Genomic DNA, 14,979 nt, shown 5'->3' with positions numbered 1-14,979 from the left:
TGATATTCATTTTCAATGCATTTAATATTCATTTTCGAGTAACTAGAAATATGCTGCATGTGAAATGTAAAAAAATTAATTAAGAAGGTCGCAAAGCGCGAATGCAATTTTAACATAAATTGCCATCGAAATCTAGCACAAGATATAAATTTGTAAAAAAAAATTAATGAAACAACCAACATTTAGCCACCAGTTGGCCATCCATAGATGTTTTTTCCTGACTAATATCTTTTCTTTAATTTATTGCATTCATTCTATATTTTTATATTTAATATATTTATAGAATGTAACTATTCAATATCATTTATTACTATACACACCTTTTCACGTGATTTTCACGTGATTTTTACGTGATTTTCACGTGATAAAATCTACGATAAAGAATGTACACGGGGACAGGAATGCCTTCTCACATGAAGTTACACGCGTCTCGTCGACATGTCAGGCATATCGGACATGCGTGCTTCACCTCTTAATATTCGTGCATTATAACTGTAGATAAACTGTAGATTCAAAAAACGGATACGTCAAACTATGTACTGTTAATTACATTTTCCCGCTCTGAGACGGCGTTGCCGTTTTTCGAATATCTACAGTTATAATGCACGAATATTGAGAGGTGAACCATGCGTGGTCCGGTATGTCTGACATATAACTAGCTGCATTTTAATCGATCAATTCGATATTCGATTCAATATCGAATTTTATGCTATGTCATATATCATGAACAAATGTCAATATAAACATGTCATATGTCATATTGATAAACATAAATTATTTTTTAAAAATTTACACTATAATGTCATAGTAAGTTTTTAATAAATAATTTGTAGCTATTGTAATTATGATCACTTGTATTACATATTACGATAAATGCGGTATGTTAAATATAAAATAGCATCATTGATATTTTATCTCTATATTAGAATTGATTGACCTTGACTGATCATTAATGTGCTAAGATGTATGTACATGTTTGCAGCACAAATAAGTTCTATTTCATATAATACTAAAATCGAAAGATTTTTATATTCCAGCGTCTTAAGAGAAACTTTGTGAATATTACATTGTTGCGGAAACATAGTGTTTAATTATGCAAAAAATATATTGCTACTTTAAATTTTAGATGTTTAAATACATTATAAAAATTTATAGCACAGTTAAAAACTTCAGTTGAACATAGCCTGCTTATAAATTAAATTTTGTTCTAGAATATTTGTAACTACAAGAAGCACGCTACTAATAAACATGACTTTCTAGACAGAAACACTTTATCAATCCTATGTCTTTGTATTATCTACGTTCCTGCTGTTATCAAGTCCCCAGAGAAATGTACATTTGATTCGAGTATCGCAGAATGCAAGTTATATTACTGTGCACGATAACGAAGCAAATTACTAGCTCAAAAAAAGTAATTTATATTGATTGTCAGAGTGTGATGGAACAACTTCTGATTGGAGTGGGGGGTAGAGGCTTATACGCGCGCGACCGGACGCATTATATAAAGTGCAATTGACCTCGACGAGCAGTAGGAGATACTTTTTTCGAACGCACGATACATTCAGTCTCGAAGTGCTTCGTGTAATGCAAAGACACTGTTAGTCTGACAACGTTGTGAGTTGATACGAATAAACGGTACGAGATTTCAATGTTGTATTATTAGCATCTTAGCGACAATTTAGTTATTAATTAGACTCATTATATCGTGTATGTATGAAAATTCATAATAAAAAACTACATAATACGTGATAAAATCGACACGAATAAATTATCTCAGCTAGTGTCTCTCAGAAGATCCGTTCATATCCGTTCGTGACGAATATTACAAACACTCAACGACTGGTAAGAGAATAATTACTATTTTCTATGATAGTAATTATTTCCACGCAAAATAATTTTGCAATGGTGCTAAATCTAAAATATGTGGTTTTTGCTATAAAGCATATTATGTGTATCCTAAATATCGATGTTATAATGATAATGCATTTTCTCTCTAATATTTTTAAGATAATAATAATGTAACTTTTTTTATTATATATGCAAGAAGTTTCTACTAAAACATGTACCCAAATTTTGTCGATTCTACGAATCGTATATTAATTAAAAAATTGTCTTTTTCGCTAGTTTTTCCTTTTTATTATTATTCTAAATTCAAACTATAAAATTAATTTTATTCGCAAGAAATAAATCCATTTCCGCCAAACTTGCAAAAATCAATAGAATGTTGATAAATAATTTCTTTTCATACTTCATTGATGTTCATAATGATAAATAAGTTTTTTGCGCACAATAAAAACGACTTGATTAATTAATTCATAAGAATTTGTTATCGAAAGATATGAATTATAAATATTAATATCTTTAACAGCTCAAGTGTGTTTCATAAAGTGAATGGAAATATCCGTCGGACTTTAGTAAGTCGAATGCGTTAAAATTTTTTCTGATTATTTCGCGACGAACATTATTCATCGGAATAAAAGCGCGATGTAATTATCGACTTTGAAAACGTCACATTGTCGACGTACGCCTCGGAGCGAGAATGACGAGCTCTCGCATAATGCGATTACAAAATTTCATCCGACAAGAATCTCCCATTTCGCCAGAATGCACTTCGCATAAGTGCAATGATTTCGTGCTCGAAAAACACTCCTCGCTTTCAGTCGTAATTTTCGAATATCCCGTTGCGTTCGCGTTCTATGAGTAATGAAAAAAAGACAGATCGAAAATGCACCATAATCAAACTTTATGAACATGACTGCTATTCACTGCTGACTCGCGCTCGATTTTTTTTATAATAAAATTTTTTGAGAGTTTGTAGAATTAGATATAACAAAATGCGTAATAAAGTTCCCTGCAATTTTGATGTGTTATGAACTACACGTTTCACGTTAATTAAAATATATTCTTGAAAATAATATTAATGAGAGATAGTTTTGTTCTGAATTATTATAATTATTATACATATATGAAACATACTCATTGACTTTCAATTCCGCAAAACTAATTATTATTAATCTTCTATCTACAAATTAATTATAAGCCGTTGTATAAAAATAAAGCCGAGATGATATCTAAGATGTACAAAATACACTGCCGATTTTAACTGCCGATTGTACATCGTACATTACTACACAAAAAAGATATCTAGACATTACCTATAAAATATTAATTAGTTCTCGATTTCATAATAAATGTTAATATTTTTCTCAATTTCTTATTAATGTCTTAATTGTTTAATAAAATTTAAATCATAATTGTCTCATTAGTCGACTGCATTAGAAATCAATGCAGAAGTCGAAGACGTAAACATACATTATAAAGCCAAAAACTAATTAACATTTTTTGAAGTAGTTGTCTAAATTATTTTTTTGTATCCATAACTACAATGTCTACAACAACTAAATTAAACACTGTATTCTATACATCTTGGACATCAAGCGCCGTCAATATTTTGCATCATTAGCGTTTTCTCAATCATCCGAGCATCCAAAGCGATCCCATCGCTCTTCACCGTTGGTGAAAGATAATTATGCGCAAACATCGGGCAGGTAAACGCAATCGTGCCAAAGTAAAGCGGATTGTTAACGTCGCTGACAGAAAATCGCGTGGACCTCTTCAAACATTTGCGAATCTCTGCGCGAAATCGATCGAGTTGGAACGTGACAATGCAAATCGATGATATTACATTGCCGGCGAGATGATATTTTTCACCGCGAGATTATTATTAATATCCACCGAAAAAAAAATGGCTTGGTAACAAAAGTTTAACGATATTATGCAAAATCTAGTACAGTAGCTCTTAGCTCATGAATGTAAATGGCGTTGCAAAATCAACGATCACATGTGTAGTGTAGTTGTGTAAAATACCAAAAGCTATACTAATATTATTTACTATTATTATTTAATAATATCGATTAAAAAAAGTGCGGTCAAGCGTCCATAGACATTTCGCCTCCATTTCTTAACCTTAAATATTTCAATAAATGATACGTAGAATTGAAGCATAGGATAAATAGAATAAAATCTAAAATCTTGGTATTATCCTCTCAATTGTTTGGATCCAAAATTGTTTGGTTGTAATTTAAATAGATGACTAACTAGAGCATGATTTTTGTACGTTATCTACTCGACTTATCGCACTCGACTCAAGTTCAAGTTTATTCAAACAACAACTTGTATTATCCCGAAAAAAATGATATAATAGACCAGATGTAAATATATATATAATTAGTTATGAAAAGATTTGATAACATGTAATATTTTATATGATCATATAAAATTACATATGTTATTAGATCTTTTCATAACTAATTATATATTTACATCTGACCAATTATACCATTTTTCTCGGGATTTTTCTACAATTTTTGCTTTTATTTAACGTTTATAATTAAAATAAAATATTTTAGATTTAGAAATAGCTATTTTTAAAATCCTGGCCATAGCCATTGGCCATCTATTAAGATTGCAATCTTTTGAACCGTTTTTCTTCCAAACGGTTAAAAGGATAATACTGAGACTTCAGATTTTTATATTCCTAAGCTTCAATTCTATGTATCACTTATTAGAACATTCAAAGTACGAAAATTTCAATGGAAAGAGGCGGAACTCGGCCGCACTCTTTGATATTTTATTATATAGCGTTCTACTGCCATTATTATTAGTGAATTAAAAGTCACATATAAAAAAGAACTATTTCCGATGCAACCGCCGTTTCTTCTTCTAAATAATATTCTACAAAATGCTACAAAATGCTACAAAATGATAGATAAAAGCTCACATTACTATTCCTTTTTTAAACTTAACATTTCTCATTCAAAACAGTTTGAATAGTTTTCTAACAAAAAATCGTCGTGCATGATCCTCGCATTAGAAATAATGATTCTAGTTGCGGTTTTCACAACGACGAATTTCCGCGTTGACGAAACCAGACGAGTTGGAAACCAAGCTGCTAAAGCGAGCGTAACTATGCACGCGGAACCGGTGCGAAAGAACCAATTCTGCAAAACGTCACGGTTACGGCGATTATTATAAGAGGGGCCCATTATAATACGTCACTGTGTCAGCGCAAAGTACTGCCGAGTTATCGCCGATTTTCCACACGCCCGAGCGAGCACTTTACCTGTACTTCACTCGCGGTTACGACGATATTTCGCACTCGAGCGATTTCGATGCGGAAAGCGTTTCGCATTTCATCGACGATCAAACAACTCGCGTAAAATCATAAAATGCGCTGCCTTTAATTTGTGATAAATAAAGCTAGCTGTAACTTCTACCTGTAATTAACGCTTTGAAGAATATCATTTTCCAAGCATTATTTTAAATTTAAATAAATATTATTTAAAAAATTATCTATTTTATAAAATTCGCGGAATTCGATAAATACATAAATTATATATTATTGCAATATATGTTTTATATTATAAATATAAATTTTATATTAATGATACATATACGTTTACAATATCTAACTCTTCTAACAAACTGTGATAAGAAATATCAGTTATATGATAATAAAACTAAACAGAAAATAATTTTTGAAATGTAGGTTAGATCCTACTCTTGATTTAATAAACGATATTTCACGATTTTTTAAACACGTATTACATTACATCTTGACTTTTTGCTAAAAAATATTATCTTTTAAAAAAATTATAAATAATTATAAATAATTTATTAATTAGAAAAAAATAAAAACCGGTATAGTACTTTGACTTGATGCGACCTAAGTCCACTTTAGTCATGTAAATTATATTCGCGGATGGTCGACAACACGTTACAAGCGCATCGCGACCAGAATTTTTCACGATACATCTTCACGCTATTTTGCTGGCGAATTTCGTAGACAGAAGGATCTACGGACGGTTTGTTGAAAAAGCGACGAAGAGAAGGCAAATGGTGGGAGGAGAGGGACGGGGGGGGGGGTCACAATCCCGCAGGCGGTCGCGGCGACGTTATTTATTGCTCGGGCCGATGAGTGTCATTTAAAATTTCGATATAAATTAATTTAAGGGGGTAAAGGGGGTTTCTAGGACGGTCGCAGTGGTACGGGGCGTAATGGCTCGGAAAATGAAGTTCTTGTAGCCTCGCCGAGAGAGAATCTCGCCCGCCATTCAACCCTCCCGTCCCCTGCCCCTCCTGTCCTCCGCTCTAGCACCCTTGCGCCTCTTCGCCACCTCGAGCGTGTGCCGCTCCGTCCATCCTCCCCGCGCCAACCTTCAACTTCATCCCCTTTCATCCTTCCTTCCCCGTTCCTCTCTACTCTTACCCACCCGCCCGCTCGTTCGTTCGCTCTCTCGCTCGCGGAGACTCAACATTGCCTGGTGAAATATCCCTTTGCCTCCACTCCGCCAGGCTTCCATCCACGCCCAAGCACTCCGCCTCGCCATTATCTTAAGTAAACAGACTACCTGCGCGCCGGGGAATTCCAGATAAAGTCACATGTTATCAAAATCCACCCCCGGGCCGCCCCTCCCCCGCCCTCCCGCCGCTCGCTCGCGGCCGCCCTCAAAGCGTCCTCCAAGCGCGTAGCCTGTCGTTAATTCCGTTAAGTCGCGGCCTTACGCGGCAAGCAGCCTGCGAAATCGCTCGATTCCGGAGAACGACGGAGCGCCGCTTCTGGCGGAAGTCGGGTGTGTCTCGGAATTCCGAAATAATATCGGCAGTCGCTCAGACGATCCCCCTCCTCTCTCTCTCTCTCTCTCTCTCTCTCTCTCTCTCTCTTTTGCTCCGTTTGCGCTCATTGCGATTAATCGCCGAAATACCGATAAAATTTCACGGGGATATTCGCGAGAGGATCAGAATGGTTGTTCTTACCGGTATGTCATCTTCGAGAGGGATTTACGTCAACGAGCATTCACACGTTTTCGATAGAAATTTACCGGAACACACGACTTCCCAATTTTTCAATCGATTTTCTACATGAAATTTCCGAAACATATCCGACAGCGTAACTTTAAATGTGGTTTTAAAATGGATTATGCTATGATGTGATTGAAAACATAATAAAACGGAATTGATTCCCAAGAATATAAATTAAAATAATATTTTTAAATCCCCGATCTTATTTTAAGAATCTTTCAAGAATTTGAAGTTTTTTTCAGGCAAAGTTGTAAGAAAAATATTTGTTGCGACTTTTTATTATCATATATATAACATTAAATATCTTGGTGATTGAATGATAACAAGAATTTACAAATTAAAAAAAAAACACTTTCTGTTTTTCTTTTAATTTATTAATAAATACTCTATTTAAAGTTAATTTTATGTCTCATTTGTAAAAAGTTCAAATTTAAAGAGAGTAAAATCAAAGTGTGACACGCGGCACATTAAAACCAACTTATATAAAGATAAAAAAAATTACAGTAAAACGAGCTCCCCCAAGCGATACAACAAAAAACATATAAATAAAACTAAATAAAGTGCACCACAAATTTTTTTCCCACGTAATTTCAAAGCATAGAAACAGAGGAAAGGACGAAAGTAATCCGTGCAGAGATTTTCGGAAGGTATCGCGTAAGCCGCCTTCAACTTCGAGGTCGTAAGTATTCCCGGGGTGTCTAGGCATGTCGTATGAGACCAAGAATTGTCGGTATGTAGCTCCAGTGTCCCAGTATGGCTACTACAATCAGAGTGGCACGCGCCCTCGACCATCCCTTCTGCTTATAGCGTCCCAAGCTTCCCTAACCGCCCCCGGAACCTTGTCCATGTCGTCGACGACAAGACCAACCCCGAAGAGCGATTCCCCAGCACTTCAGCGATTCCCGAGAACGCGCTTCGGTCCGCTATCATCCCCATCCTCTCCTCAAACTCGCCACGCAAATACCCGAAGACGAGCAGCTAGATACCGGATGCACACCGTCGCATACATTCCCGCGGATGGAGTGCATACGTCGCGGGGAACGCCGGAAGTCGGTTTGCTTGCGATCTAACCATACCGCGATGCGCGTGCCATTGCTTCGTTTGTTTATTTATTATATATATATTTTTTAATAAGTATACGATAAAAAATCGCATATTTTTTTATCAAAATAAACTTTTGATAAAAATTAGGTACTAAACTTCATATTTTTTTAAATATATTTTAAAGTACAGATTTTGCTGAAGAACTTGAATTTCTTAGCTCTTCAAAAGTTTTTAAGATTAAAAAGTGCTACCTAACTATAAAACTTAAAGTGCCTTTAGAACATTTTACACATATATGAACCGTTCAGTAGAACAAGTATGATATAAGTACATAATTTGTACACTTTATTTGAGAATTCGCATGCAAAATAAATCTTTTATATTATGAATTTAATTTATTCTTGCTCTACGTATTGCTCATATTATAGTGTAACAATCAGTTTATAATTAAACTTTTAATATTATAACTAATTAAAAGTTTAATTTCATGGTTTACCAATTTTTCTCTTGCAAAATTTGCAAATTATATAAAACTCATGCGCGCAAACGATATTCAATTTAATTCAATCGAACCATCATGTACGCTTTAAGCAACAACCGAAGAATTGGAATAATAAAAACATTCATAATAAGTATAATAATATTCCAAATTCCATTCAAATTTGCTATCGCCACATATTTGTGCATGTCATATATTTATATAACAACGCCACAGATATGATAAAAATAAAAAGATATTTTCAAATATTTTAAGCAGGAGACAGTCAAGCGGAGGAACTTAAACGATGATATTTAACAGAATTTCCCTAACACTTTTTCCTCACGATTATGGCCACAGCATGGAACTTGTGGCACGCGTCTCTATCCCCTTCCTTCATCTAAGCTTCAAGAGAATGCATTCTCATCTCTCTCTCTGCCTGACATCACCCTGTATGTCTAACAATAAGAACATTCAGCTGAGAATGCCAGAGAAACACTGTGTGCTATACATTCTAATAAAAATAAAATAATTGTCAATTTTTTTGGAATGTCAGTTTTTCAGTCACACATTTATATCTACTCTGCTTGAATGTATATATACATATCAAGTTTGTTTCAATTTTTTACGAAAAATATATTGTATCTTGTTTTAATAATATATTTTCTTTAAGTATAATTTTGAAAAATTATAAATTAATGAATTAATTCTAAAAAAATATATAATATTTTGTTAAGAATAAATTTGATATTTTTAAACTTTTTATCTTTTAAAAAGTATATGGAAAAGTACGTGTATAAAATTATAAAAAAATGTAATTTCAAAAAATACTTGCTTAAGAACTATTGATATTTAAAAAAAGTTTATAGAAATTAATGTTTTCCTATATATACATTTTTTCAGATAACCTATTTAATTGTATTATTGTGATTATTGCAATTCTTTTAGTTAAACTTCTTGTTTTTATTACTATTGTTGTTATATTTTGGTTATTGCAAATTTCAATAACTTTGTCCATAATACTTCCATAATACGTCCATAATAAGATCAAAAAATTCAAAATAACGCATGCTACAATAGCTCGCCTCGCGCCAAGCAAAGTCGCACCACAGCGCCATAGCCATAACGCCATGCAATAAACAGCAATGAGTATAATATCGAACAAAACATATCATGTTTATAACTCACCGCAGTTTTCTTCATCACAATCACCTTCCTGATTATCTCCTTCCTTGTCTTTCAATCCTCTCATCTTTGCGAAGCTTTCCATTTTTCTACGATATCTGGATTCTGGAAGCAGATAAAAAATGATTCGTTATTATGACGTTACAAGACAGAATTCTTCTAGAAGACAGTAATCCGAGCTAATATTATCGCATCGGCATGTGCGAAAAGTACAATTTTACGATAAAACGATATAATAGATAAAGGAACATGCAAACAATGTAACATGAGATACCTATTGTCGTAAATTTGCGAATTTTTTACAATAAAACAGGAGCCGCGAAATCAAATACGTTTTACACCACAAAATATATCCGCACGACTACGCTGCGATCTCGCGGCGACTTATGGTGGTATTGTTGATTAAGATGCTATGATTTAGCACACGGTCGATAATATCGGACGATATATATAAATATATAAAAACTGCGAAAGAGAGAGAGAGAGAGAGAGAGAGAGAATAAAATTGAGAAATAAATGTGTATAATTAAATTATTTTTTAAGAAAATTTTACTCTTTAACAAATTTTAGATCTTGTAGGATGTCTCATAATTCATGATCTTAATTTTAAAAACAAATTCTTTTATTAATTTACAATTCATTTTTTACTTAACAATAATTTTAAGTAAATAATCAATTAAAATTTTTTTAAATTTATTATTTTTATATTACCGTTTTTATATTGTTATTGTACGATAATGTAAAAATTATAAATCTGCAATATATGCAATATATTTCTGTCTTGTTTTTTAGAAATTTCTAAAAAAAGATTTCCATGTATTGCAATAAAAAAATAAAACTTAGAACTTATAAAGTATTTTTAGCATTTTTATGTGGTACTACAAAACTATAATATTCTTATCTTCTAGTAAAAGGTCCAAATAAATTTAAATTTGTAATAATTAATATAATTAAAAAATACGCTCACATTCTGTTTCAGATAAAAATATTATTTCTCTGACTGTAACTCAAGTTTCATTGTTATAAAAATGGGAAAAATATATGAGCGTCGACTGGAACGACCAACACCAACCATATCTATGGGACAAGCTGTGCTAAACAAGCTGAGCGAGAACGGCGATCATGTCTTGCTAGTATGTAGCATTATCGCAATATACGTGCCTGTGATATTACCAATTACGAGTCGATCGCCTGCAAAATTTTACTATGAAATGATAGAACGTGTCAAGCAACAAAAGATTTTTCCATCAGCATTAATCGTTAGGCGAAAAGCGAAATTTCGTGAATTCTATCTCTGAATTTTCGCTGTCGCATCGCTCGTAACGACTAGTTATGAGCTCATCTGTCCACATTGTATTTTTATATTAATTTACTTTCAAGCTTTTTAAATGATAGAAAAGAAAACTTAAATAATATTGTATTATTTTAAATAATAATTTATGATAAAAGAGCTATCATACACTTTATAACTATAAAAGTAATATAGTTTCTCCATCATTCGGTTATATTTAATTGAAAACTACATTGCAGTTTCTTCAATTTAAATGTAAAATGCATATTCAGATATTATTAAATTTTTTATATAAACTTTAAATATAATCTTGATATTCACATATTAATATATGTTTAAAAGGCGAGTGCGTGACTCTCACAACGTATAAAACTAAATTTTATTACGGAAAAAACTTTTTATCTTACAATTACGTCAACGTTACGATATGATGAAAATGCTATTATATTCTTACAGATAGACGGGTCCAATGGCAAACAAATGACAAGCAAAGAATTACTCGAGAAGAGCATAAAACTCGCAAAATTTTTGCAAAAACGCGGGATAAAAATTGGTGATAGAATTTCCATTGCAACTGAAAATCGAGTGGATTGGTTAATACCGGCTTGCGCGAGCTTATATCTCGGTACTGTACTTGCGCCGTACAACCCTATGTACACAGAATGTAAGTAAACATATTATTATTCAACATGTGCATTATTATCGTGGTATTCTTACAATCATTTTGCTAATAATAAAATCAATCACAAATTTTATACATGCGTAAAATATAAAAATAAAATAATTAATAATCTGAGAGATCCGAGAAAAGAGAGAGAGATGTGCATTACATTCAATAATGAAATATTATATAACTTTCACTCTCATTTTAAATATATTATATATGAATTACTATCTATAGAATATTTATCAAATTTAAATATTCATTCTAATCCGAATTTAAACACTCATTGCATAATATTTATTATTTAGATGAATTCCAGCATATATTAAAAGTTTCAAAGCCGCAGATTATTTTTGTATCTCGGCGCACGGAAAATCTCTTGGCCAAAGTCGTATCGACTTTATCGTGGAAGGTGGAATTAATAGAACTGGACGATCAGCCGTACACGGCAAATGTTCGCACGTTAACAGATATCTTAAATAACGAACAAGCTACAGACTTCTTAAAATACAAAGCAACGGATATTGGTGACAGTAGTCAACATCCAGTGGCTATTCTTTGTTCAAGTGGAACTACAGGGTTGCCGAAAGGAGTAACGTTGTCTCATAAAAATCTAATGGCAATCGTTACTAAAATAATGTGAGTTATACAAACATCTATTAATATATATATAGATCTATAGACTTTAATGCGCTAATATAAGGCATTTTTATGATAAAAATACTTAATCGCAATGCAGCATTCTTCGAAAAAAGTGCCGTTCTATTACTTGATTAAATTAAGATTTCTTTGTAATACAAAAATAACGAGTTTAATTTAAAATTACAGACAGCCCGAGTACATGGATATAAAGCCACGTGACAGATATATGATACTGCTGCCGTTTTATCACGGTTACGCATTCAGCACATTGTTGATATGCATCTACACGAACTGCCTGATCGTTACTATGCCTGCCTTCGAGCCGAAGCTCTTCCTAACCTTAATCCAGCAGCATAAGATCACTCATCTACCGATTGTGCCGCCAATTTTGACGTTCCTGGCAAAGCATCCGCTGGTAGAGAAATACGACTTGCGGAGCGTGAGAGAAATCGTCTGCGGAGCGGCGCCGCTTTCGAAGGACGTAAGTTTTCCTCTGTCGTTGTGAAGTTTGTCGTCTCTCTGCCTGCCGATTCCTCGGCCAAGTTATCGCGGCAAGAAAAGCCATCGGGGGAGAGGGAGGCTAAGTGCCGAAGTGAGTCCTCGATGTCGCGGCGACGGTGAGAGGACCGAGCGAAGAACCGCGGGAGGAAATCTCAGAGAGTCGTCGCGTTTTCACTAGACACGGACCCAGGAGTAACTTTACCGCGTTCGTTTTTGTTTAACCGGTTAGCGGAGTCACTAAGAGGGAAAGGAAGACGAAATAAAAGGCCGCACTCGCGAGTTCGCAATCGCGTCTTTCGGAAAATGCGAAACTGATCTCTTATCGGTTGGACGGGGATAAAGGGACCATTTAAAGTTTCGAAAACTGAGCACGCCTCTGTACTTAAGCGTCACTTGAGTGCCGTCGTTGCCTTTATCTCTCGCATATTTGAGAAACAGTCGCGTCAAGATTAAAGAACTGCTGAGAATGAAAAAAAAAGCCTTCAAAAAAATACAATCGCTAATGCTTAAGTTGAATAAAATTTATTCTACATTCGTAATAATATCGTTTAGTAATTAAATGAAAGACACCTTAAATGGCATTTTCAGATTACTATTCTACAAATCATCAACATTAACTCTGATTAATTAATTAAACTAATTCGAATTAAATTAATTAGCAACCAGTTTTAAAGCCAATGCAACTTTGAGACAACCTCTCTTTCTGCTCTACATAGGTCGTAGTTGAAGTAAAAGCTCGCATCGGCATAAAGTTTATTCGCAATGGCTACGGCATGACAGAGCTATCAGTAGTGAGCAACATAAGCGCACGCGAAGAAGACGAAAACAGTGCGACATTGTACGAGAATCCAAGCTCAGGACTGCCTCTACCCGGTTTTCTCAGTAAAGTAGTCGACGTCAACACGCAGGAGACGCTGGAAGCGGGTAAAGTCGGCGAGATATGCTTTAAGGGGGAGCAAGTGATGATGTATTACTGGGACAATCCTGAAGCTACCAGGCAGACCATCGACCAGGACGGATGGCTGCACACTGGAGACGTCGGCTACTACGACGACAAGGGCTGGCTACACGTGGTCGATCGTCTGAAGGAACTGATCAAGTACAAAGGCTACCAAGTCTCGCCATCGGAGATAGAAACGGTATTACTGTCGCATCCCGCGGTGAAGGACGCCGCGGTCACCGGCAAACCTGACGAACGCAGCGGGGAGATTCCTGCAGCTTTCGTAACAAGGCAACCCGGAGCTACGATCACCGCCGAAGATCTCCACGAATTTGTCAAACGTAAGTGATCTCTTTCGAATTATCTGATAGGCTCATCAAGATATTCGTTAATCGTGGTTAAATAAGCGCTGCAAATTTAAATTTTTTACACAGCGGAAACTTTTTTTCAAAAGCAATGTATATTATTATTTAAGCTTCTGTTTAATTGTAAATAATGAATTTAGTAAATTTTATTTAACGCAATAATGCGTTAAAAATTAGTAATACATTATTGTATTTAAATCTAAATGCGCATTGTACATCTAAATGCGGGTTTAACACGATGGTTCCAACAGCGAGCGCATGAAATAGTGGCAACATTAAACATCGCGTTGCATTATTAACGGTATTATTAGTTATTAGCGACGCTGGAACAACATTAAATGCCGTGTTGCGTCAGTAACAAAATTGTTAGTTATCCTCATCGTCTCTATAATTTAAACATATCGCACAGCGAGAGCGTGAAAATATTTCGCGCGCCGCGTCTTGACATTGCATTTTAATAGCAGACGCAAGACGGGCGACCTATACATTTTAATCCAACAATTCAATTTATCTTGCAGAGAAACTGTCGCCGCAAAAATGGCTGCGAGGTGGAATACACTTTGTGAACGCCATACCCAAGAATCCCACTGGCAAGATTCTACGTCGCGAACTTCGAACTATGATCTCTAAACTATAATAATATAAATTAATATACCAATAGACTGTGTCCACATAAAAAAAACTCCTTTAATGCAATTCAAGCAATCGAATTAAAATATACGCGAAAATATTGCCGATTGGCAATTGCTTAATAAATGCCATTTTTTACTACGTTAGCAAACGTTAGCAAACGTTTTATTACGAAGAAAAGTAAGTGGCACGAATTTTCTTGTCATAGCTACACAAATTTACTCTAACTTGTTGTCAACAATTTGGCCGAGCAATTTGTAAATAAACTGTTGCCAACTAACGTGTGACCGATTACATGCGAGCGAACAGTGGCCCAGTTTCTCCCTCAAATATATTGGGACAGCACACAACGTGGGTGTTTCGAGTTATTACGCGATA

At 34.4% G+C, this 14,979-nt stretch overlaps 2 protein-coding genes across 10 annotated transcripts in view; one reads left to right on the top strand and one right to left on the bottom strand.

Moving 5' to 3' along the window:
• Window positions 1-14,979, bottom strand: part of LOC105668862 (lachesin-like) — a 201,747-nt gene that overhangs the window by 173,823 nt on the left and 12,945 nt on the right. For 7 of the 8 annotated variants that reach the window (XR_001100181.2, XR_001100182.2, XR_001100183.2 and 4 more), the window contains one exon: window positions 9,572-9,673. The gene's annotated coding sequence lies outside the window, so the exon portion shown is untranslated. Of the gene's footprint in view, window positions 1-9,571; window positions 9,674-9,842; window positions 9,935-14,979 lie in introns of those variants that run through there. The other variant, XM_012361499.2, reaches the window with a different exon arrangement.
• Window positions 1,501-14,881, top strand: LOC105668861 (luciferin 4-monooxygenase-like). Of its 2 annotated transcripts, none has more exons than XM_012361492.2 (7): window positions 1,501-1,635; window positions 10,548-10,701; window positions 11,316-11,523; window positions 11,832-12,162; window positions 12,352-12,646; window positions 13,383-13,947; window positions 14,490-14,881. In XM_012361492.2, exons 2-7 carry the CDS (start codon window positions 10,597-10,599, stop codon window positions 14,606-14,608), a joined length of 1,623 nt encoding a protein of 540 aa, XP_012216915.1. In that variant the 5' UTR covers window positions 1,501-1,635; window positions 10,548-10,596; the 3' UTR covers window positions 14,609-14,881. The 2 variants fall into 2 exon arrangements, with proteins under 2 accessions (XP_012216915.1, XP_012216914.1); XM_012361491.2 differs by having other exon boundaries at window positions 1,517-1,842.

Source organism: Linepithema humile, chromosome 2, assembly GCF_040581485.1.
Source record: "Linepithema humile isolate Giens D197 chromosome 2, Lhum_UNIL_v1.0, whole genome shotgun sequence".
NCBI classification, from domain to species: Eukaryota; Metazoa; Arthropoda; class Insecta; order Hymenoptera; family Formicidae; genus Linepithema; species Linepithema humile.
This window is presented reverse-complemented; position numbering and strand designations above follow the sequence as displayed.

Coding starts and splice junctions, on each gene's coding strand:
- LOC105668861 (XM_012361492.2), top strand. CDS start 10,597: ATGGGAAAAATATATGAGCGTCGACTGGAACGACCAACACCAACCATA. Junction 11,524..11,831: donor CAACCCTATGTACACAGAAT/GTAAGTAAACAT, acceptor TTTATTATTTAG/ATGAATTCCAGCATATATTA. Junction 13,948..14,489: donor TCTCCACGAATTTGTCAAAC/GTAAGTGATCTC, acceptor TTTATCTTGCAG/AGAAACTGTCGCCGCAAAAA.